This window comes from Mercenaria mercenaria, chromosome 4 (genome assembly GCF_021730395.1).
Source record: "Mercenaria mercenaria strain notata chromosome 4, MADL_Memer_1, whole genome shotgun sequence".
NCBI classification, from domain to species: domain Eukaryota; kingdom Metazoa; phylum Mollusca; class Bivalvia; order Venerida; family Veneridae; genus Mercenaria; species Mercenaria mercenaria.
In genome coordinates this window covers 355,410-381,599 of record NC_069364.1, presented here as the reverse complement: position 1 = coordinate 381,599, position 26,190 = coordinate 355,410, and the positions used below count along the sequence as shown (strand labels likewise).

Genomic DNA, 26,190 nt, shown 5'->3' with positions numbered 1-26,190 from the left:
CAGCTCTTGTAAACCTTTCACGTCATTTCGCTGAAATATGCAATTCTGTTTGTTTGGCAGTTGTATCAAAGATGGCAGTGTCTGTGTTTTCGGCTTCATCAGTTTTGGGGCTTCGATTTAAAGCTTTTTTGCATTATAAAACGGCCAAAAATTTTATTTTTTTTTTTGGAACTGCTTAAACGACAGCCCCTTTATTGACGATTATTACATATAGACATACATTTTGAACAGTTAACATCAAGACACAAAAAGCATTACAAAATACAGCTCATACTTTTCTGCCAGAAATAACAAAAAGGTATAATCATATTCTTCTACTTAAGTTGTTTCTTTTCAAGTCGGAAGTGTCTAACAGTACATGTATACACGGCCAAAAATTTAACTTACTTACAATTGTTCCAGATCACAAATTAGTTGATGACATATTTCACCAGTATCATGATTTACCTGGCAGCTCGACATCCTTGGAGAATTTCAGGGCCTCAGAGAAAAAACAAACAAAAAAACTAGATGTATGTCCATAGGACACAGGTGCCCCCACTTCTGCCACTGTAACATGGTTTAATGACTCGGGTTAAACAGTTTTTAAGATGTTTCCACACAAACTTTTAAGAACCTTATATGTAATTCTCACTTTGTTGGCCGTAACTCTGGCCTAGCTGAGTAAAATCCTAAGGAGAACACTTCATAGCTGTAAAACAATCCTCTAATGTTTTATTATCCCCCCTGCCAAAGGTGAAGGGGATATTAGAAATGCTCTCCGTCCGTCTGCAACGATCTTTGTCCGGAGCATAACTCCAAAAGTACTGGAGGGATTTTCTTCAAACTTCATACACTGATAGAACACATTGGGAGGAAGTGCAGTGTGCAAGAACAATAACTCTACCTTGCCTATTTTTTGAGTTATTCCCCTTTATCTTATTTTCTTAAACAATTTTGTCCGGAGCGTAACTCCAAAAGTACTGGAGGGATTTTCTTCAAACTTCATACACTGATAGAACACATTGGGAGGAAGTGCAGTGTGCAAGAACAATAACTCTACCTTGCCTATTTTTTGAGTTATTCCCCTTTATCTTGTTTTCTTAAACAATTTTGTCCGGAGCGTAACTCCAAAAGTACTGGAGGGATTTTCTTTAAACTTCATACACTGATAAAACACATCGGGAGGAAGTGCAGTGTGCAAGAACAATAACTCTACCTTGCCTATTTTTTGAGTTATTCCCCTTTATCATATTTTCTTAAAAAAATTTGTTCGGAGCATATCTTTTTCATGCATGGAGGGATTTTGATATATCTTGGCACAAATGTTCACCACCACCCCGCCAAAGGCGAAGGGGATATTAGAAATGCTCTCCATCTGTCCGCAACGATCTTTGTCCGGAGCATAACTTCAAAAGTACTGGAGGGATTTTCTTCAAACTTCATACACTGATAGAACACATTGGGAGGAAGTGCAGTGTGCAAGAACAATAACTCTACCTTGCCTATTTTTTGATTTATTCCCCTTAATCATATTTTCTTAAAAAAATTTGTCCAGAGCATATCTTTTTCATGCAAGGAGGGATTTTGATATATCTTGGCACAAATGTTCACCACCACGAGACGGAGTGTCTTGCGTAAGAACCAGGTCCCTAGGTCTAAGGTCAAGGTCACACTTAGAGGTCAAAGGATACAAGAATGAAAACCTTGTCTGGAGCATTTCTTCTTCATGCAAGGAGGGATTTTGATATAACTTGGCACAAATGTTCACCACCACGAGACAGAGTGTCATGCGCAAGATCCAGGTCCCTAGGTCTAAGGTCAAGGTCACACTTAGAGGCCAAAGGTCAGATACAAGAATGACTTTGTCCAAAGCATTTCTTCTTCATGCATGGAGGAATTTTGATGTAACTTGGCACAATTATACACCATCATGAGACGAAGTGTCATGCGCAGTTCCGTTCTTTAGAATTACTTCCCTTTGTTGTTACTTTAAATAGCTTTTATTGTAACTTTTTCATTACTAGTCGTAGGGAAAAATCGAGACCATTCTGTAGTACAACATGCATGCTACGTCCAATTTTGAGGTGTATTTTGAGCAATCTCTACCTGGTAAAGATTTTTGTATGGACTTACAATTTTTTTATTTTTTTTTTTAAGATTGTATTATAACATTTTTAGCTCATCTGATTTTTTGAAAAAAAATGATGAGTTATTGTCATCACTTGAGCGGTTGTCGGCGTCGGCGTCGGCGTCTGCGTCGGCGTTGCCTGGTTAAGTTTTATGTTTAGGTCAGCTTTTCTCCTAAACTATCAAAGCTATTGCTTTGAAACTTGGAATACTTGTTTACCATCATAAGCTGACCCTGTATAGCAAGAAACATAACTCCATCTTGCTTTTTGCAAGATTTATGGCCCCTTTTGTACTTAGAAAATATCAGATTTCTTGGTTAAGTTTTATGTTTAGGTCAACTTTTCTCCTAAACTATCAAAGCTATTGCTTTGAAACTTGGAATACTTGTTCACCATCATAAGCAGACCCTGTACATCAAGAAACATAACTCCATCTTGCTTTTTGCAAGAATTATTGCCCCTTTTGGACTTAGAAAATCAGTTTTCTTGGTTAAGTTTTATGTTTAGGTCAGCTTTTATCCTAAACTATCAAAGCTATTGCTTTAAAACTTGCAACACTTGTTCACCATCATAAGCTGACCCTGTACAGCAAGAAACATAACTCCATCCTGCTTTTTGCAAGATTTATTGCCCCTTTTGGACTTAGAAAATATCAGATTTCTTGGTTAAGTTTTATGTTTAGGTCAACTTTTTCTCTTAAACTATCAAAGCTATTGCTTTGAAACTTGCAACACTTGTTCACCATCATAAACTGACCCTGTACAGGAAGCAACATAACTCCATCCTGCTTTTTGCAATAATTATTGCCCCTTTTGGACTTAGAAAATCATTTTCTTGGTTGAGTATTATGTTTAAGTCAACTTTTCTCATAAACTATCAAAGCTATTGCTTTAAAACTTGCAGCAGGTTTTCACCATCATAAGTGGACACTGTACATCAAGAAACATAACTCTGTCCTGCTTTTTGCAAGAATGATGGCCCTTTTTAGACTTAGAAAATCATGGGTAGGACAATATTTCTATTATACAAAAAAAAATCAGATGAGCGTCAGCACCCGCAAGGCGGTGCTCTTGTTATAATTGACCGTAGGGAAAAAACAAGACCACTTTTCTGTGGTACAACGTGGATGTTACTTTCCAATTTTAGGAGTATTTTAAGATATCTCTACCTGGTAAGGAGTTTTTTTGTGGACTTAGAAAAACAAAAAACTTACAATGATTACTAAACAACCACAAAATTAAAATTCCATTTGCAAATACAGCTGCTAGAGTAAAGAAATTTGCTGTGACGGGCGTATATTGTGACATTCTGGCACTCTTGTTCACTATTAGCTTTTCATTCCTTCTTTTTACAGTAGCCATATAGAAAAACATCATAGCTATATTGTTCATGAAAATTAATCAGATTTAGCAGTAAACCACCTCACCACTGACTTATTCTTTCTTCCACATCTTTAAAACCCCTGATGTGGACCACAACTAAACGGTTCTTCAAAGCTTTCCCCAAAATTAATACTTTCAGACACTAACTTGCCAGGAACTTTAGCCTTCAATTATAATATGCTCGGCGGGGGGATTGGCCATGTCTAACATGACTCTTGTGATTCTAGGTCAAGTACATTTTAACATACATGCAGCATGCCCACTCCTTTTTGAAATTAAGGGTACATGTACCCCCTGCCTTTGCAAAGTAGGGGTACACTTCAAAATTTCAGGGTACACTACATGGCAGATCTGAATTTTTTTCTATTGAACTATTGAACTATTGAAATTGGTGTATACATGTTTTTTCATGCAGAACTCTTGTGGGTGGGGTATAACAGACAAGATAATTTTAGAAAATTTAAAATGTTTTTCCAAAGTTAAGATAAGAAATTCTGAAACAAATGCCCCTCCCTATATCATACTAAATATAAATAAGTGTTCAGCAAGGTTCATGTATTTCCCAATTTCGTGAACAGAACTAGATTCGTCCGAAATAACATACAGTCAACTGAAAACTAAAAATCGCCGATCAGTAATAAATGCCGAAACTATTACAGATATGAAATGTGTATCAAAATTGCAATTAAATATCGAAGAAAATACTGTTAATTACCCATTTGCTGAGTTCATAAAAGCTATAATGCTTTTCCGCATTTCGTATCGATACTTTTTTTGCACACGACCCATGTGACGTCTGACTAAAACACTTACCAAACCCCTCTATGCGGCTGACAATTACGCCGAGAGTTCGGTGATGGAAACGAATTTATCACGACTGGATCTGCGTTTTAGACCATACCAAACAATCGGCAAGTGCACAATGAAATAAACAGCAATTTAGCAGTTGAATGTAGGAGTTCCGAATCTCTGCGTGCATGTACACCCAACAAGTGATTTTTATGCGTGCATTTGATATTTTGTGCGTGATTCACGTACTGCAGTGCGTGAATGGGCATGCTGACATGTTTCACAAACTTTTTTTTATACGCCCAAAGGGACGTATTATGTTATGACGCTGGTGTCCGTTAGTAATTTCGTGTTGGCTCTGTAACTCTTGAACCCCTTGAAGGATTTCAAGGAAACTTTACACAAATGTTCACCACACCGAGACGATGTGCAGAGCGCATGTTTTGAATGTCTCGCTTCAAGGTCAAGGTCACACTTAGGAGTCACAGTTTAATGAAACTTCACACAAGTGATCAGTAACAACAGTAGTTGTGCATGGGGCATGTAAGGTTCTTTCAGAGAAAAAAATTGCAGAGTTATGGGACTTTGTTTTTTTGTTACTATACTATATACATAGACACAATCTTGTGTGCACCATCTCTCCTCATCCCCTTGACACAATTTAATGAAACTCCACACAAGTGATCAGTAACAACAGTAGTTGTGCATGGGGTATGTTAGGTTCTTTCAACAACAAAAATTGCAGAGTTATGGGACTTTGTTTCTTGTTAACATACTATGTACATACAGTCTGCATATATGCAATCTTGTGCGCGCCTAATCTTCCGAACACTTGCACACAATTTAATGAAACTTCACACAAGTGATCAGTACCAACCCTAGTTGTGCATGGTGCATGATACATTCTTTTACATAAATGTTCTGCATAGTTGTGGGACTTTGTTTTTTGTTACTATACTGTATACATACAGTCTATATACATACAGTCCACATAATTATGCAGTCTTGTGTGCGTCAACTTGCAGTGTACTGTGTCATTGCATGCTGCAGGGTACATTCATCACCTTTAGTGATAGTTGTAGTTAATTTATGTAAAAATTATCAAATAATTTTTAAAAATACAAATTTTCTGGTGATTTGAACCTATGTATGTACAGTACATGATTAGCATTTACCGTGTCTACACGCTGTTTGCGCAAGCGATAAAACCAATAAAACAATATGTTTACATGACCGTGTACTGTGATTTATCCTTCATTAATTTGGTCCTTTGAAGTTTGACGTTAGATTGCCCGTCAGAAATATAAAACAATCTAACGTCAGTTATTTTGACCAGCATTTGGGGAACGCTGCTGACGTTACATCATGGCCAGACCTCTTTGAAAAAGAATGCGACAGCCCAGGGCCCTGTTGAGGCCTTCAACTAGACTTCCTCCTATTCTGTAAATTTACAGATAATCCATAACAAACTTTCATTTGGATGCATTTATAGACCCGAGTTCAAAACTGCTGAAATTGGCCTCAAAATTAATTGGTTTACTTATGATATGCATAAATAAAGGTAATTTGTGAGTTTCATTCATTTCTAAGACTTTGAATTTTTTGAAAAAGCACAAAAGAAACTCGATGATTTCTTGAAAGCAGAGACTAAAACCTAGACAATGGAGTAGTTCTGTGTATTGGTTGAAATGATCAGTACAATTCTGATTTTAAAAAAAGTATAAAATGATCCATATTTAATATATCTTATATTTTTATGTTTAGAACTGTGATACACTTTTATGTATGGTTTTAAAAGTAACATTTTATCTTGATCAGTAAAGAATCAACTTCAGCTGTCAGGCATCTTCACCAACTTGTATATATTGTTGTAGATTTTAGCTGAAAATTGAGCAGGATGAAAGTTACAACGCCTGAGATATCTTGGCACGAGCGTGATCCTATTTATAGTGTAGATGTACAGCCAGGTAACAGACCAGTGAGAAGACTGGTTTCTGGTGGTGTTGACAAATTTGTTAGAGTAAGTATTGTGTATGATATGGTACAACTGAAATCTTTCCTATACTTTTCGTGTTTTAAGATGCTTTTTTTTAAACTTAGATTTATTGTATCTAGTGAAACAGATAAAAGGTAGATTAAATAGTATCTAGTGAAAAAGGTGTAGGTTGTACAAATAACATGAAAATATTCTAGAAATAATATTATTCACGTATTTCACTAGTACCTATACATATTACATATATTTTCTCGTGTTTCATTGCTTGGAAACTGATGAAACAGAATGTTATTATTAAAATCATTAATACAGCATTATCAGTAATTTTAATCAAGAGTGTAATGGTATATACCTTTAAAAGTTAATCTTGCTACAAGGATGGAATATTCCTACTATACAGTTTGAAAGTATCTAGTTATGCAAGTTTTATTGTGCAGATATGGCAGATTAAAGAAGATTTGGATGGTAAAGCGTGTGTGGAGTTTCTAGCCAACCTGAAGAGACACACAAAGGCTGTAAATGTCTGCAGATTCTCTCCTGATGGTAATTTTTCTACATACATCATTCATTTGTATTGAAAAGACTTTATGATTCTGAGTGTATGTTAATGCTTCCACTGTATATATAGAATTTTGATGGCAGAAAGAATATTTTTACACCGATAATATACATGTACAAATCTGACAGTAAATATATGTATCATTTCATTTTTGAGATATTTACTGATAAATTTAGTTGGTATTGATTATCAAATTACAAGTGGTGTAAAGTTTTTGAGAGGAACAATAAATTATTCTATACTCACTGTAGGATTCAAACCTGCTATTTTATTCTAGGCCATGTATTCCAGTAAGTCACTGTAAAAAGTGAGTAGTTAAATGTTTGCAAAGTTTATAAGTTTTAGTGTTTTTGTTACAGGTGATGTCTTGGCCACAGCTGGAGATGGTATGTAGTACAGTCAATTTAAAATTTTTACTTTCCTCCCAACACTTATTCTTTAGTTTTCTATTGTTTTCAGTAACAATTGAGACCTTCTGTTGTATTATCGATAAGATAGATAATCAGTTTTTGTCTAGGATAGCTGCTGCGGTGGTGATGTAGCAGGTTAGATATCTGCTGCTCAAAGTAATTTTGCAGAAATGTTCCTTGTATGACCCTCTACCAGATCCCTTCAAATCACGCAGTTTCATTGAAAACATGGCCTTCATTTGGTGAGAGTGTCTTTCTCAATATGTCTACATGTACATGGAAAACCTTTAAATTTCCACTGAAACTGCAGACCAGATGGTTAGGATTTCAAACTGATTTTATACTGTTGAAAAACAGGGTTAAACCCAAAACAAACAAACTGATTTTACTGAAATGTCTCTTAGATGCCCATCTACCAAATACCTTCAGGCCATAGAAAAACTTTTTTAAACATCTCTTTAAACCGTTTGCTGGATTTTGAAACAATTTTACATCAATGTTTCCAGGAACCCCCCACCCCCCACACCCTTCCTCTTAGACAATTCAGATTTGTCTAATTCTTCAGATTTCTCCAAAATGATGTGTTCTCCAAAGTTAGTGGTTTGATTTTGAAAATAATTTCTTTGAAAGGTTTCAGTGCTCTGACAGAACAGTCCAGTAAAGCAAAGAAAAATATTCGAGATATTTAGTAACAGAGAAGACTGTTCAGTCTTGGACTAGTATATTCCTTTGGTTAGTGTTATGGGGGTTTGAAAGACATCTAAAACGTAAAATCTGAGAATAATGTCACATATCCTATAAATCTGTTCAGAGAATAACATGACAAACCCACATGTTTGCAGTTGAAGTTGACAACCAGTCATGATTCAAGTCAGATTAAATGCTTTTACTGAAAAATGTATACCGAGATATATATATGTCACAACAGATGAATAAATGCAAATACAAAAATTTCTGCTGCATTTGAAATAAAATAGTGTTTACAATTTTCAGCAAAAAGTCTAGAATTCAGAGAGTAAAATACTTAACCAGCTATTAGTTACGCTATAAATTTACTCTTTGCATTTCAGCTTTCAGCATTCATTTATAAATTTTGAGAGCAAAATACTCATTAATGTAAAAGCTTATGAAGAGCTCTGGTTGCATTGAGAAACATAATGGTCATAAATGCTTTAATATTGCATTTTGCCTTGTGTTTCAAAATTAAAGATTTCATAGGTACAGTTTTGGCTGGGGGAAAAATGGGGTGAATTTTAGCTTTTAAATTAGGAAAAAACATACTGTTAAAAACAGTTTTTCGTTGGGATTGAGTTGACATTTGACCCTAAACTGGCCAAGAAATTTTCACATGCAGTTGATTAAATTTCTGAGGAAATGCATTTAAAATTATATATTATGTATTATATATTTACAGACAGTGTGATTATATTTTGGAAGTTAAGTGAAACATGCTCGGTGAACAATATATTCCAAGAAGATGAGGAGGATAATAAAGAAAACTGGGGCATGCTGAAAGTTCTCAGGTATACATTTTACATTTTGCCTTTGCTGTACGGAATTTTCATGTCACTTGTACTTTTCAGTTTGATCGACAACTGACATTTGTGTTGTTAAGAATTGGTATGTTGTAGCTGGTGATACTGTGCAATATTCACAACTGTTTAGAATTTATTTGTCATTGTGTTTGTTAATGTTTGTTCAGAGTATTACCTATCTAGGTTATATTCCTAAGAAAGTGCCAAGAAAATAATGTTATGTGTTATTAAATCGTGTCATTACTGACTTTCTGTAGGTAATCTGTATTATTTTATACATGTCATTCTGTGATCTTCAGAAATTGCCTAAAAGATTGCTGTATGTCATTATTGCCATTAATCTTTTTATGCCCCCGGCATCTACTGATGCGGGAGGCATATAGTGATTGTCCTGTTCATCCGTTCGTTCGTCCGTCCTTAAGAGGTTAACCAAATGGGACCATTTCGTCTAGCTTCAATACCCCATACTAGAATGACTTGATACTAATGCAGATGTAACCTGTGACCATTCCCCATCTTCAGACATCACCCGACCTCAGTTTGACCTTGACCTTGAACTTGACCTCGTTTTGGACTTAGGTTGCTTTGTATTGACAAGGATGCCACCGGGGGCATCAAGCGTTTATTGAATGCAGCTTCTTGTTTCCAGTCACAAGGGATTCCCAGTCTGTGTATACTGTGTATATGAATGTCATTTAAAAAGTAAAAAAAAGTTATGAAATTGTATTTCAGGGGTCATCTGGAGGATATCTATGATATTTGTTGGTCAGCGGATGGAAAGTATATGATATCTGGGTCAGTAGATAATAGTGCCATACTGTGGGATCTTACTAAAGGTAACTGTGTGTCAGGTATTGGTCTGGAACGTATTAAACTGATGTTTGCTGTTCTTAGTTAGCATGTGGTTGTAGAAATTATACATGTTAAGTTAATAAATGGCACACCTGTGAGATGATTGTTTTGTTTGTCCCATATTAGCATATCATTATAGAGTATATCATTATAGAGTGGACTTACCATTTGAACCCTCTCCCTGTCTGTCTGTCCACAGAAGGTATGATCATGTGATACTGTAAACCTAGAATTGTTTTCGCGCTTTTTAAATTAGCGCCTTCCGCAGGTAGTATATTTCTGTGAAATTAAATAGCCGCGAAAAACTGTTCTAACAAAAACGCGAAATATTCTAGCTTCAGCTTACATAGATCGCTATAAAATGGTTTTGTGCTTACACATACCTGGATATTAATAATTCATATTCTAGCACCGTAATTGTATAACATGAGTGCACAAATCCACATTATTTCAATTGATTTACAAATTTATTTATGAAGCAACAGCATTTTCAATATCGATCCGTAAGACAAATGGGATAAAACAAAAACAGTATGCATCTATCGAACGACATAAACGTGCAATTTGCAGTCGGCAGCCAATACGATATATTATTTGTAAGTAAAATATTGTGTCTATTTCTGCAAAGTGTGGATTAATCGCCTATTTAAATGGCAAACAAATGACAGTGTAATAACAGCAATTTACTGACTGTCAATAATTGGAGGTGTGAATAACCGTTGATATGGATGAAAAGGAATAGGGTGCATTTATAATTGAAGGATACAATAAAACTGAATGTTTTCGAGAATACTATAAATGCAACTATGCAGTGATACTTACCTTATAATACTAAATATGTTCACTTGCGACTTCATATTTGCGGGATTCGCGATGGATATGATTCCGCAAAAATTTGTATCTGCGAAAATGTTCATGTATTGGAAAACGCAAAATATAGTATCCGCGAACATTTCTAGGTTTACAGTAACTTTAATAGTAAAAGATATTTTTAGCTCACCTGAGCATGAAGTGTTAATGGTGAGCTTTTATGATTGTTGGGATATCCGTCATCCACAATTTCTTTAAAGAACATCTTCTAAACCACTATGCCAATTTCAACCAAACTTTCAGAGGAACGTTTCATGGGTGGTCCCCTTTCAGATTCCTTCAAATCTAGATCATCTATGCAGAATTCTGATTGCCATGGCATCAAAGAGGAAAAACTTAAAAAATCTCTGTCTGCCTTAGGGAGGGGTTAGTTTTCCCTATATGACAATGTGGTAAACTCTTCTTCTGAAACTGGTTGCCAGATTTCAAAATAATTTGACAGCAAAGTTCCTTAAGTGACCCTGTACCAAATTCCTTTATATCATTCTGTTTCATTAAAAAAACATGGCTGCCAGGGAGTTACTAGTGTTACTTATTTGGCTAAAGGGAGAACTATGAAAATCTTAGGTGACAATGGTGGCTTGATTTTGAAATAATTTGACAGCAATGTTTTTTTGTTGACTCCGCGAAATTCCTTCAATAATTCTGTTTTATTATTATTATACCAGATTTATATAGCGCCCTTTTCATGATAAACACGTTCAAAGGCGCTTTACAGCAACTGCAGCCACACAGGGCGCGAAATCATCCTCTACTAGTACAGACACAGAGCGATCTGACCAGAGGGACAGAGTGAGACAAAGCCCCCACAGAGAGATCAGAAATCAGATACAGGCTTGTCCGGCTAACTTAGCCTAGCTCGTTGCGAATAGAAAGCCTGGTTCTTTAACGTGCCCAGTGTATAGCACTGATACACGCAAGGATTGCCTGGGTTCCTGACCAGTACACCTCTAGCTGGGTGGGAAACACTGAAAAGCGTTCCTGAAAATTCCGAGTAGCTGTTTTGTTGAAAATATGGAATCCAGGAGGCAGGGCTATTCTCCCGATATGGCTTTATGAAAAACTTTGAAAATCTTCTTCTCTTTTTAGCTCGTCTGATTTTTTGAAAAAAAAATGATGAGTTATTGTCATCACTTTAGCGGTTGTCGGCGTCTGCGTCGGCGTTGCCTGGTTAAGTTTTATGTTTAGGTCAGCTTTTCTCCTAAACTATCAAAGCTATTGCTTTGAAACTTTGAATAATTGTTCACCATCATAAGCTGACCCTGTATAGCAAGAAACATAACTCCATCTTGCTTTTTGCAAGATTTATGGCCCCTTTTGTACTTAGAAAATATCAGATTTCTTGGTTAAGTTTTATGTTTAGGTCAACTTTTCTCCTAAACTATCAAAGCTATTGCTTTGAAACTTTGAATACTTATTCACCATCATAAGCAGACCCTGTACATCAAGAAACATAACTCCATCTTGCTTTTTGCAAGATTTATTGCCCCTTTTGGACTTAGAAAATCAGTTTTCTTGGTTAAGTTTTAGGTTTAGGTCAGCTTTTATCCTAAACTATCAAAGCTATAGCTTTAAAACTTGCAACACTTGTTCACCATCATAAGTTGACCCTGTGCAGCAAGAAACATAACTCCATCCTGCTTTTTGCAAGATTTATGGCCCCTTTTGGACTTAGAAAATATCAGATTTCTTGGTTAAGTTTTATGTTTAGGTCAACTTTTTCTCTTAAACTATCAAAGCTATTGCTTTGAAACTTGCAACACTTGTTCACCATCATAAGCTGACCCTGTACAGCAAGCAACATAACTCCATCCTGCTTTTTGCAATAATTATTGCCCCTTTTGGACTTAGAAAATCATTTTATTGGTTGAGTATTGTGTTTGTCAACTTTTCTCATAAACTATCAAAGCTATTGCTTTAAAACTTGCAGCAGTTTTTCACCATCATAAGTGGACACTGTACATCAAGAAACATAACTCTATCCTGCTTTTTGCAAGAATGATGGCCCTTTTTAGACTTAGAAAATCATGGGTAGGACAATATTTCTATTACACAAAAAAAAATCAGATGAGCGTCAGCACCCGCAAGGCGGTGCTCTTGTCTATACTACTGTCAGCTGCAAATGGCAGATTCTACCATAATGTATATTATACAGGAAGTTTTTTTCATGGAGTTATGTGGGTTTATAGATTGCGGGCCGTTGAGACAACATAAAAATGTGGTTCCTATGGCATCAAATAAGACAAATGCCCCTTCAACAAGTAGAGTTTTATTGCTGGGCAAAAATACACCAGTAGCTTATGTCATACAGCCACTTCTCAACTTTAATTGTAGAGTAAGAGACTTGGTGCTCTTCAGGACTTTGTTAAAGCACAAGCAGGGTTGGATGTAGAAATACTGACCAGCATGTGACCCATATGGATTCATCACATAAAAGAATTCAACTTCTAGTAAATATAGCTTAGGTGGTAGGCACAACTAGTTCAAAGTCAGCAGCCTTTAGATTAACAGAAATTCAAAGATCCTTTGATTTGGCATATCTGTTATGACATGTACTTGCTTTTTCAGATCAAAAGATGGGAATTTTCAATGAACATAAAAGTTTTGTACAGGGTGTAGCCTGGGATCCTAAAAATGAGTTTGTTGCAACTCTCAGTACAGACAGGTAAATATACAGTCAAACTTGCTAAAGACCAAATGCATAGAAAGCTCTGTAGACTCTTTAAGACAACCTGTAGACAGAGGCCACTAGACTAAAGATGACCTGTAGAAAGAGGCCAGTAGACTAAAGATGACCTGTAGAAAGAGGCCAGTAGACTAAAGATGACCTGTAGACAGAGGCCACTAGACTAAAGATGACCTGTAGAAAGAGGCCAGTAGACTAAAGATGACCTGTAGACAGAGGCCAGTAGACTAAAGATGACCTGTAGAAAGAGGCCAGTAGACTAAAGATGACCTGTAGAAAGAGGCCAGTAGACTAAAGATGACCTGTAGAAAGAGGCCAGTAGACTAAAGATGACCTGTAAACAGAGGCCACTAGACTAAAGATGACCTGTAGACAGAGGCCACTAGACTAAAGATGACCTGTAAACAGAGGCCAGAAGACTAAAGATGACCTGTAGAAAGAGGCCACTAGACTAAAGATGACCTGTAGACAGAGGCCACTAGACTAAAGATCACCTGTAGACAGAGGCCAGTAGACTAAAGATCACCTGTAGACAGAGGCCACTAGACTAAAGATCACCTGTAGAAAGATGCCAGTAGACTAAAGATGACCTGTAGAAAGAGGCCACTAGACTAAAGATGACCTGTAGACAGAGGCCAGTAGACTAAAGATGACCTGTAGAAAGAGGCTAGTAGACTAAAGATGACCTGTAGACAGAGGCCACTAGACTAAAGATGACCTGTAGACAGAGGCCACTAGACTAAAGATGACCTGTAGACAGAGGCCAGTAGACTAAAGATGACCTGTAGAAAGAGGCCAGTAGACTAAAGATGACCTGAAGACAGAGGCCACTAGACTAAAGATCACCTGTAGACAGAGGCCAGTAGACTAAAGATCACCTGTAGACAGAGGCCACTAGACTAAAGATGACCTGTAGACAGAGGCCAGTAGACTAAAGATCACCTGTAGACAGAGGCCACTAGACTAAAGATGACCTGTAGACAGAGGCCACTAGACTAAAGATGACCTGTAGACAGAGGCCACTAGACTAAAGATGACCTGTAGACAGAGGCCAGTAGTCTAAAGATGACCTGTAGAAAGAGGCCAGTAGACTAAAGATGACCTGAAGAAAGAGGCCACTAGACTAAAGATGACCTGTAGACAGAGGCCACTAGACTAAAGATGACCTGTAGAAAGAGACAACTAGACTAAAGATGACCTGTAGACTAAAGAAGACCAGTAGACAAGAAGCCACTAGACTAAAGATGACCTGTAAAGAGAGGCCAGTAGACTAAAGATGACCTGTAGAGAGAGGCCAGTAGACTAAAGATGACCCGTAGAGAGAGGCCACTAGACTAAAGATGACCTGTAGAAAGAGGCCACTAGACTAAAGATGACCTGTAGACAGAGGCCACTAGACTAAAGATGACCTGTAGACAGAGGCCACTAGACTAAAGATGACCTGTAGAAAGAGACCACTAGACTAAAGATGACCTGTAGACTAAAGAAGACCAGTAGACAAGAAGCCACTAGACTAAAGATGACCTGTAAAGAGAGGCCAGTAGACTAAAGATGACCTGTAGAGAGAGGCCAGTAGACTAAAGATGACCCGTAGAGAGAGGCCACTAGACTAAAGATGACCTGTAGAAAGAGGCCAGTAGACTAAAGATGACCTGTAGACAGAGGCCACTAGACTAAAGATGACCTGTAGACAGAGGCCACTAGACTAAAGATGACCTGTAGACAGAGGCCAGTAGACTAAAGATGACCTGTAGAAAGAGGCCAGTAGACTAAAGATGACCTGTAGAAAGAGGCCACTAGACTAAAGATGACCTGTAGAAAGAGGCCACTAGACTAAAGATGACCTGTAAACAGAGGCCACTAGACTAAAGATGACCTGTAGACAGAGGCCACTAGACTAAAGATGACATGTAGACAGAGGCCACTAGACTAAAGATGACCTGTAGACAGAGGCCACTAGACTAAAGATGACCTGTAGAAAGAGGCCACTAGACTAAAGATGACCTGTAAACAGAGGCCACTTGACTAAAGATGACCTGTAGACAGAGGCCAGTAGACTAAAGATGACCTGTAGACAGAGGCCACTAAAGATGACCTGTAGAAAGAGGCCACTAGACTAAAGATGACCTGTAGAAAGAGGCCACTAGACTAAAGATGACCTGTAGACAGAGGCCTGTAGACTAAAGACGACCAGTAGACAAGAAGCCACTAGACTAAAAATGACCTGTAGAGAGAGGCCAGTAGACTAAAGATGACCTGTAGAGAGAGGCCAGTAGACTAAAGACGACCTGTATACAGAGGATAGTAGACTAAAGACGACCTGTACAAAGAGGCCAGTAGACTAAAGACGACCTGTAGGCAGGACAGTAGACTAAAAACGACATGTAGACAGAGACTGTAAACTCTTAAAGGTGACATATGGACTATTAAAGATGACCTGTGGACTATATAGACCACCAGTTTATTTTCCAATTTAATCATTTGCAGTGTAACCTGTGAATAAAGACCACTATAGGGTAAACCTAATATTTAGTTTTGATGCCTTTTTTTTTAAAAAGGAGTTTACGTATAGAAAGACTTATATTAATGGTTATTGATGTAAAATGGAAAGAAATAAAAGCTGATTTTTTTATAGGAGTTTCATTTTTGCTTAATCAGCATATATCTGTTATCCTAGTCAGCCATTCACAGTAAAAACATATTTCATGAGATATAATGTAGAAGACTGTTTTTACTTTAATGCAGATCGTGTAGGATATATAACGTATCAAGTAGGTCATGTATTCACAATGTACAGAAGATGGTGTTACCTCCAAAACCTCAAACAACAGATAGTGAAGAGAACAAGGACACAAAACCGAAGTCTTTCAGGTACAACTACTTGCCTGTCAGTAGATAAACATGTCTGTCTCGTCAGTAGATAAACATGTCTGTCTCACACAGTAGCTGAAATTTGTATGTTAGCCAGTGATTTTTTTTAACTGCTTTATAGAATATATTACGGTTTTGTTACCTCTAACCTTTATGGGTCCAAGGCCGCTTAAATCCTTGGAGTTAAAGTCATCTAACTGGCTTTAAGAAGGTCAGTGGTTCTACCAAGGTGCTTGTCTGTACCAGAAATAATGCACATAAAAGCACATGGGGTCTTCTTAACTGTTCAAAGCTTGGAAGTTGGCATATCACTAAATTGTGCTTGTGTGACTTACTGTAACAAACATTAGCTTGTTACAGAATGCCTCAGAAAATTGGAAAGAATTTGTTAATTTCACTTGTCTATCAAAGCCACAGTATTCAGTAATGTCATAAATCTTTGATTGTATCTTTCTAAAATGGTCACTGTCGTAAGTTCTTGTTTTACATTCTTGCAACTTAATTGCCTAGTGCATGTCTAAATTAAAAATATGATTTTTTTTAACATGGTGGATAAAAGGGGTATATTATGTATACAGTCGAACTTCGATGGCTCGAACTCGAGGGTCCCGTGGAAATTAGTTCGAGTTTTCCGTTGTTCGAGCCATCCAAATGGTGGCCATTTTGAATTTGGGAATTCGAGGGCATGATGTGTTACAAACCTTACATCGTAATATATTGTCATATTGTACCTAAATGTGAGTATGATACGATGATAAATAAAAAACGAACGCTGAAATATGCTTTATTTAAGAAATAATATATCTCATCGGTGATTTGTCGCTGAATAAATCACTGTTTGGAGTTCAGATGCGAAGGAATTATATCACGAGGGCGTAGCCCGAGTGATATAATGCTACGCATCTGAACGACAAACAGTGATTTATTCAAGAGCAGATCACTGAATGAGATATATTATTTCGATTCTAACACGTTATCAAGAACTTTAAAAGTACACCCTTGTCGGCATGCATTAAATATTTGCCCGTTTTCAGTCGGGTTCTTTTCCAGCGCGCAACTACGCCGCTTGACGCTATGACGTAATAGTTGTGACGTCAGAACAGTGAATTGTTGTTTAATAATTCACTGTTTCCAGCCTTCTTTGTTTAATAGGAAAATGAATCGGATTGTGTTAGAATATTTATTTTCAAACATGACATGATACGGAAAAAACACAAATAAAACACTAATATAATTATAAGAATTTGGTGAAGACAGCATCAAATAGATAGACATGAATAACAAACCTTTTTGAATCATAGTCCAGTACAAATATTATCAAATTTATTGCTTTCCGTATCCGGGTCCTTTACTATGAAGCAGTATGAAAGTTGAAGTCGGATCTCCCATTTTTATGCAGAAAAAAAATAAAGACAGACGTAGTATGTACATTGCTCAATCATTTTAAATAATTTTATTCGTATAAATCAAAGCCCATTAAAGCATTGCAGTGAACGAAAGTCACATTGTTTAATTTGTTTTTCGTATACCGACGCTAATTACTTAAGCGTGTGAAAATTACGCACGCGCCGGTTAAAGGCGAATGTCAGGCAGAAGTGTGAAAAACTTTGTAAACACAAGCCATCCCGGCAAAAAATTGTCTGTTCGACTGAATAGGTGTAATTATCACTGTAAGTAAGCCGAGGGGACCACCAAATGAGTTCGAGAGTTCGAATTATCGAAGTTCGAGCAATCCGAGGTAGAACTATATAGAATAAAGAAGGAATAAATCCGGGACTGGGCGAAGAGTTCAAGCGATCCCGGGTGTTCGAAAGATCCGAGTTCGAGCCATTGAAGTTCAACTGTATTTATTTTATGCTTTTAGGATGTTTCATGATGATACTATGCGTTCGTTTTTCCGACGGCTGACATTTACACCAGATGGGGAGTTGTTGATTGTTCCAGCAGGTTGTGTTGAGGCAGACCCTGTCACAAATGCTACTTTTGTGTTCGCCAGAAATTGTCTTTCAAAGTAAGATTGACAGAAATACACAATGCCACGTGTATGTGTCAGTTTGTGATGTAAATAATTGCAGTCTGATATATGAATTTTATCTTGTAACCTTTAGTCTGATGACTTACTTCATAGATTTAGTACACTGAAAAATCATAAATGATTTTTATAAGCCATTTCTTTGTATAACATAGTGAAGGATATGATTTGTGATACTTTTTGATTTCAGACCAGCTCTATACCTGCCAAGTCCTGACAAGGTGACTATAGCTGCCCGATGTTGTCCTACCAAGTTTCAGTTGAGAAAAGTACCTCGAAAACTGGAACAAGGTATTGTATATATGGACAATATTTGACTTTTACTTTTAAGGCCAAAGTTGAAGGTATACAAGACTATTTCATTATTGAAAATATGAACAGTTAATGCAGACATACATTAGCAAGTTCAGATGTATTTACATGAGGTCTAAAATAGTACACAGTACATGTATAGCTAAACTCAGATGTGTTCAACGGCTAAAAACAACACTGAATTTTTAGCTCGTGCTCGAGGTGAGCTGTTGTGACCGGTCATTGTCCATTGTCCGTCAACATTTGCCTTGTGAACACTCTACAGGCCACATTTGTGACCCAATCTTTATGAAACTTGGTCAGAATGTTAGTCTTGATGATCTCTAGGTCAAGTTCGAAACTGGGTCATGTGGGGGTCAAAAACTAGGTCAGTAGGTCAGATCAAAGGAAAAGTTTGTGAACACTCTAGAGACCACATTTTTGACCCAATCTTTATGAAACTTGGTCTTCTAGAATGTTAGTCTTGATGATCTCTAGGTCAAGTTTGAATCTGGGTCATGTTGGGTCAAAAACTAGGTCAGTAAATCAGATCAAAGGAAAAGATTGTGAACACTAGATACCACATTTGTGATCCAATCTTTATGAAACTTGGTCAGAATGTTAGTGTTGATGATCTATAGGTCAAGTTCGAAACTGGGTCATGTTGGATTAAAATCTAGGTCGTCTGGTCAAATCAAAGGAAAAGCTTGTGAACACTAGAGGCAGTTGTGACCAAATCTTTATGAAACTTAGTCAGAAAGTTTGGCTTGATGATTTCTGGTTCAAGTTTGAATCTGGGTCATGTGGGGTCAAAAACTAGGTCACCTGGTCAAATCAAAGGAAAAGCTTGTGAACACTTTAGAGGCCACATTTGTGACTTAATCTTTATGAAACTTGGTCAGAATATTTGTCTTAATCTTTTCTAGGTCAAGTTTGAATCTGGGTCATGTGGGGTCAAAAACTAGGTCACTAGGCCAGATCAAAGGAAAGATTTCAACACTAGAGACCACAATTTAAGTTTGAAACTCATCAGAATTAGAATGTTTGTTTTGATAATCTATAGTTCAAGTTCGAATCTGGGTCATGTGGGGTCAAAAACTAGGTCACTGGTCAAATCAAAGGAAAAGCTTGTGAACACTCTAGAGGCCACAGTTGTAACCAAATCTTTATGAAATTTAGTCAGAATGTTTGTCTTGATGATCTTTAGGTCAAGTTCAACTCTTTGTCATGTGGGGTCAAAAACTAGGTCAGTAGGCAAGATCAGCTCTGGTGAGCGATATATAGGGCCATCATGGCCCTCTTGTTTTAAGTAACTCTACATACACAGTTACATTGTACATGTGGTAAAGTTAAAAACTTTATGAGAACTTTCTACTTTTGAAGTAAATATTTTAGTTGAAGATGGACATTAGATATCTTTAAGTAAGGCACCAAAAACAAAGTATAGTTGTATTTAATGTGACATGGGAACTTGAAGTTTAATACATAATTTATTGAATGATGGTTTATTTAGCAGTTTACAAGTCTAAAATTCTACTAAAAAATCTGAATGGTATAGAGCTACTTTTGTATCATACGGCATTTTTATGTAATCTTAACTACGAGACACTTAATGTATATTTACAGATAAACAGAGTGATAATTTGAAAGAGTGGGAGAAATACTCCACCCTTTTCTGGTAAGTGTAGTTAAACTGAAAAAAATGTTACTTTCAGTCACCTAACCATGTAATACAAGTACCTTTCTCGCTTTGTATGTACAGCTGTAGACAGCAGCTTTTTAGCTCACCTGAGCCAAAGGCTTATGGTGAGCTTTTGTGACCACTCAATGTCCGTCGTGTGACGTGCGTCGTCCGTCTGTCAACATTTTCTAAAAAAATCTTCTTCTTGAAAACCACTGGGCAGAATTATACCAAACTTAACAGGAATGATCCTTGGGTGGCCCCCTTTCAAAATTATTCAAAGAATTGAATTCCACGCAGAACTCTGGTTGCCATGGCAACCAAAAGGAAAAACTTTAAAAATCTTCTTGTCCAAAACTGCAAGGCGTAGAGCCTTGATATTTGGCATGTGACATCATCTTATGGTCCTCTATCAAATTTGTTCACATTGTGCCCCAGGGGTGAAAAGAGCCCCTATCCTGGGGGTCACAAGTTTTACATAGACTTATATAGTAAAAAACTTTAAAAATCTTCTTGTATAAAACCACAAGACCTAGGCCTTTGATATTTTGTATATAGCATTGCCCTGTGGTCCTCTACCAAAATTATTCAAATTATGCCCCAGGGATGAAAAGAGGCCCTGCCCCGGGGGTCTCAAGTTTTACATAGACTTATATAGGAAGAACTTTGAAAATCTTCTTGCCTAAAAAATGCAAGGCCTAGGCTTTTGGTATTTAGTATGTTGCCTTTCCTAGTGTTTCTCTACCAAATTTGTTCAAATTATGTCCTTAGGGTGAAAAGAGGCCCTGCCCCGGGGAAAAAATAAAAATTGTTAGATCATATTTCCTAGACTGTTTAATTATAATTACCTTATGACCCCAAGCAATTAGGGATCACTTGACTGTGACCTTGACCTGTTGACCTCTCTTGTTTTTTAAGATACAGCCTTGAAATTTGGATGACGTACAGTTTTGCTTACCGATCTTAAAACTGACTTTCAGCAACCATGAGTGTGACCTACTGATCTACCTTCTTAATATTTTAGCATCAGTTTGCCATTTGAAACATGTGGCTCATATTACTCAGGTGAGCGATCCAGGGTCATCATGACCCTCTTGTTAACATACGAGGGTTGTCCCATTAAATTGTAGATATTGGGAATAACATGAAAAAGAATTGACTTCAAATCACGAGGTTTTCACAGTAATTTAACACGGCGTTTAAGAATACAGTCAAAAAATAACAAAATGTGTTTCTGAGTTACGATTCTACAAGAAGTTAAATTAGAGCTCATAGTGGCGGCTGGTGCATGTTGTAACATCATTACCGTAGACCATATATAAGGTGATGTAAATCCTTCCTCAAAATGCTCCCCTGTATGCTGTATATTGTTATCATGGCAGCTTTTTGGTCGCTTTGGGGCACAACTTCTGAATGTTCCATAGAAAATCTGTGGTGCCACTTACAAATAGTATTTGCTAAACATTCTGATGCCTTTTAACCTTTTTACAACTTCTTTAACAGAATATTGAGGACTTATTTCGTATTCAGTACAGAATGTGACGACTTTTTCCGGTGCTTTCATTTATAGTGTATTGGAAATAGACAACCTATACATGTATGTAAAATAATTGCAAGCGTACGTCAATAAAAATGATTTATTCCAAAAGCACGATTTATTGGAACAACGCTGGTATATGATTATGTAATATCACAAACCATTATTAAAAGTCTATATTAAAACAAATATTTTTAATCAGTACTTCTTTAAAATGTTATGACTTTTATAATCATAATATGTCCATTTACAGTGACAGCTCCTGTTGTTTTTCAGTTTACCATTATCCTTGTTTTCTTTTGGGTTATTATAAATACTGGATCTGTTTTCAGTTTACCATACAGACTGGTATTTGCTGTAGCCACTGAGGACTCAATCCAGCTGTATGACACACAACAGGCACAGCCATTTGGTTTTATCACAAACATACATTATCACCAGCTCAGTGATCTGGCATGGTATGTATAGCTCTTACTTACTGCTCTGAAACATCCAAGTCATCCTCAGCCCAGTGATTAGGTTGCATATTTTGTGTGTTTGTTCAAGCCTCACTTGGTTTGTCATGAAAGAAATTCAGCCAGCAGACTTGTTGAATGTAAATGGTTATACCAGGGTATTGAAATAATGTCCAGAATGGCACCTGGGGTCTTCCTCTACCATTCAAAATCTTGAAAGTTGTCAAATGGCATGCATATTGTTTGTTACAACCTAATGAATTGAAATATTCATGATAATTTTTAAGTTGTCTTTGTGAAATACAGTAGATTTAATGAATTGCTTGAAGTAAAATAGTAATGCACAAATATTGTATGAATTGAAGCAAAAATTGTTGTAGTAACATCTTACCAAAAGTAAAGTTCTGTATTATCTAATATGCTTTGCAGTTAGTACTCAAGTCCGCCCGTTAGCTCAATAGTGAGAATGCAGATCTACGGATCATGGGATTGCAAGTTTGATTTCTGGTTGAGATGTATGTTCTCCATGATGACTTGCTAAAAGATATTGTATCATTTCATCCTCCATCTCTGTTTCATGTAGAGAAGTTGGCTGTCACTTGTGGAGGACAAGTTAGTACTGGTACAGTATCCAGGAACACTGATTAATTCAACTGCCCAACGTTACATAACTAAAATACTGTTGACAAACTGCCCTTACCCAGAACAACCACAGAAATCATTGTTAAAATATTGATTGATTAGATATCTTTGTTTCCTAGGTGTTTTCTCTCTGACAGATAATGGTACAGAAGTTTTGAATATTTCATTAGTATGTATTTATGACATTTTGTCATGTTTACTAGGTCAACAGATGGCCGTACACTTGTTGCCTCGTCTACAGATGGTTATTGTACCCTGGCAACATTTGGGAAAGGTGAACTTGGAGTGCCATATGAAGAATCTAAAAATGTTGAAGAGGTAAAAAAGGTTTAAAAAATTGGCTGTATTTTTTTTCCACATTATACGTTTTTAACACATATCTCTTGAGTTTTCATATAAAAATGAAGAAAAATATTGCATATCAGTGACTGAAAACCAGTATTTTGCCATACTGCTTTTGCGAAAATCAAAATTCAAAATTATGCTCAGCAGGATTTAGTCATATAAAATGACTAGTATGTTGTATGGCTATTTTGTATTATGTATTTAAGAAGTAATTCAGATTTGTAGTGTTAAAGGCATTATAACTTGTGTGTTATTTAGTAGTTTGTGTTGCAGGATGTTGCCATGGAGACAGAAACTGGAGGTGATGACCTTCACCTCGTTCTAGAATCTTCTACTGATGATTCAAGGGAGACGACTGATTCTAGCAAAACTACCTCCCCTGTAGCTAAACCTAAAGCAATGGAAATCAAGGTTAAATCTTCAGACGGAAAACCCAAAAATATACAAATAACTACAATAAGCTCCCTGCCTGGGAAAACAGATTCTAACAGTAATTTAGGTTCACCAAAAGTACCATCTATACAGGTAAAATCTGCCGATGGAAAACCCAGGAATGTGCAAATTACAACATTAGCAACATATACAAGTCCAAAGTCTAAGGGAGTTAACTCGGGAGAACCCAAGAAAACAGAAACCTCGGAGAAGAAAATTGAAACCCCGGACAAGAAGACAAAAGTTTTGAAAGAGAAAACTGAAAATATAACAGACTGTATTGTGATTGATGACGACAGTCAGGAAAAATGTGATGAAATAGCCACCACCCCAAAGACTGGTAGTGTTGCTAAAAATAAAACAGGAGATGACAAGAGTACGCCAAAACGTGTACAGCTGACAACATTGCAACTTTTTAACAGTAATAGTCAGTCCCCAAAGACAAATAAAGGAGAAAAATCTTGAAATGAAATTATTTTAAATATTTTTGCATGTGATTTGTTGGCTTTTGTATTTTGTCTTTAAATTATCAATATTTGAGTTGATATTTTTGAAGGAAATTATAAAGTGATGTTTCAAGAAAGTGTCTTAAAACTATAAAAAAAACAACAAAAAACAGCTGCAATATATTGGACAAAATGAAAACTAAACTACATTGTGATCTATTTTTTGTATTCTCCCTGTAGTCTCTCTTATTTTGACTTCCTTTATAAAACATAGTGCTATACTGAATCTACAAGAAGGAAGAGGCTGCAGAGATTACATTTTCATAGAGAAAAAAAACATGGATATATTAGTGATACGTAATAGAAGAAAAAAATGTACAGGTAAACCAGGTATATTTAATGTTATGTAAACAAGTCCTCAAGAAATAAATGTGGCTCAATTTTTACAGAGCTGTTGTTTGAGTTCTACATAACAGTGCTATTAAAATATATCAAATATTGATGCCTGGTAAGCTCATGTAAGTTTTGTTTCATTTGAAAGTGTATTGTCTACTGAAATCCGTTCAAAGATTTTGATGGGAAATACCATGGAACCATTAACGAGAAATCTAGACAGAAAGGATTAACGGGGGGAGAGAAAGGTTTAGATGGATATCCAAAAGGAAGGTCACTTTATCTGTTCAGATTGAACTTGTATCCCAGTAAAGGAAGTACAGGAGGTGGTTTTAATGGAGTCACCATGTCCGTGCTTGCACCCGTTGTAACTTGTAAAATGACAGGTGGATTGAGTTCATTTTTGATACACTGGCCTTGTGTTCACAAAACATTTTCAGTCTCAGCTGAGTTGATTTTTAATTTATATGTAAAAACATGTTTAAAGCAGTGTCTGACAAATCAATTGCCCGGAGCCCGCAGGCTACCAGAAATTTTCGTCGGGCTACCAAAAAAATACCGGCGGAAGCCCGCCGGGCAACCATAAATTTGAAGCATCAGTAGCCCGGTTATTGTATATTTTACAAAACTCCCCAACAAAATCATCAACATTCGGTCGTTTACTCGATTGTAACTTGCAATAAACAACTTTCCATGTGTACTGATTAACGGGTCGTAAACCGTGCTATTAGTTTAACCCCGCCCATTTATCGATAATTTCAACGGTGGCCGCAGAAGCAGTCTCCGCCTACGAATATCAAATATGCAAACTATCATGGACTGGTCTCCGCTGGACTAATCAAAGTAGACCGATTTAACGATAGTTAATTATGACCGATGTACCAGTTAAAATCTCTAAATTCAATCGGATCCTCTCGTACATTACCGACGACTGATTATGATAGGTACCACGCTTTCACTGCTTCGACAGTTCAAAGGCTGGGAATCAGCATAAAATGAGTCATTAGTAACATGTTTGTCAGCATGTGCGAAAAAAACGTAAAACATAAAAACTGTCAATTTACTACACGAGTCTTTTGAGATTATAGAATGTTTATAGAATACACAAGTACTCAAGTTGATCTCAATATTGACACAGGTGGCAGTATCATTGATTGCCAATCACCAATCAGATTGGTCACCCCTTCCCCACCCTAAGACCCCTGATACCACCCTGAAAAAAATTCTGACATTCTCAGGTGTTCCTTAATATCCCCATCCTACAAGACCCCTGATACAACCCAGAAATTTGATAGCTGAAATTTTTTTTCATGATTGTATCAGGGGTCTTGTAGGGTGGGGATATTAAGTAACACCTGAGAATGTCAGAATTTTTTTCAGGGTGGTATCAGGGGTCTTAGGGTGGGGAAGGGGTGACCAATCAATGATACTGCCACCTGTGAAGATTGACAGTGACTTTTAATTTAAATACATTTTGTGAACATCTAATACAAATTATTTGTGATTACCGGTATAGAAAGTATAAGTACTCGAGTTGATCTCAATACTGAAAGAAATTTACAATTTTAATATTTTAAGACTTTTAAGTTGTAAACTAAGAGATACTTGTGTAAAAATGTTTCTTTAATAAGATGTTGTATTAGCTTCAACTTGTACTTCTATATTATGATTAAAGAGAATGAAATGTTTATCTTTGTGTTTTTAGATTTCTGTTATTAACAAAATATTGTTAAAGACCCATCTTATTCTCACATCTCAGTAAGTCGGGTACGGATAGAGCAAGTTAGTACTTTCATGGTTAATTTTCTGGGCAACTATAAGAAAATGCTGGGCTACCAGAAAAAAAATCTGGTAGCCCAGTGGGCTACCAGTAAA

The 26,190-nt window shown here is 36.6% G+C and overlaps 1 protein-coding gene across 1 annotated transcript; it reads left to right on the top strand.

The window, feature by feature from the left end:
* The first annotated feature begins 6,157 nt into the window (after positions 1-6,157).
* On the top strand, positions 6,158-24,372 carry LOC123550779 (chromatin assembly factor 1 subunit B-like). Its single transcript, XM_053540066.1, has 13 exons — positions 6,158-6,302; positions 6,716-6,821; positions 7,197-7,223; positions 8,662-8,770; positions 9,515-9,618; positions 13,073-13,169; positions 15,936-16,061; positions 17,926-18,072; positions 18,284-18,384; positions 20,011-20,062; positions 21,935-22,060; positions 22,903-23,017; positions 23,318-24,372. The coding sequence occupies exons 1-13, from the start codon at positions 6,180-6,182 to the stop codon at positions 23,939-23,941; spliced, it is 1,857 nt and encodes a 618-aa protein (XP_053396041.1). The 5' UTR covers positions 6,158-6,179; the 3' UTR covers positions 23,942-24,372.
* The last annotated feature ends 1,818 nt before the right edge of the window (positions 24,373-26,190 follow it).

What these genes read in the sequence shown, in the direction of transcription:
- LOC123550779 (XM_053540066.1), top strand. Translation starts at nt 6,180, where the DNA reads ATGAAAGTTACAACGCCTGAGATATCTTGGCACGAGCGTGATCCTATT. An exon ending in CTTGGCCACAGCTGGAGATG is followed by an intron (nt 7,224 to 8,661) that starts GTATGTAGTACA and finishes ATATATTTACAG; the next exon opens with ACAGTGTGATTATATTTTGG. An exon ending in ACAAAACCGAAGTCTTTCAG is followed by an intron (nt 16,062 to 17,925) that starts GTACAACTACTT and finishes TTATGCTTTTAG; the next exon opens with GATGTTTCATGATGATACTA.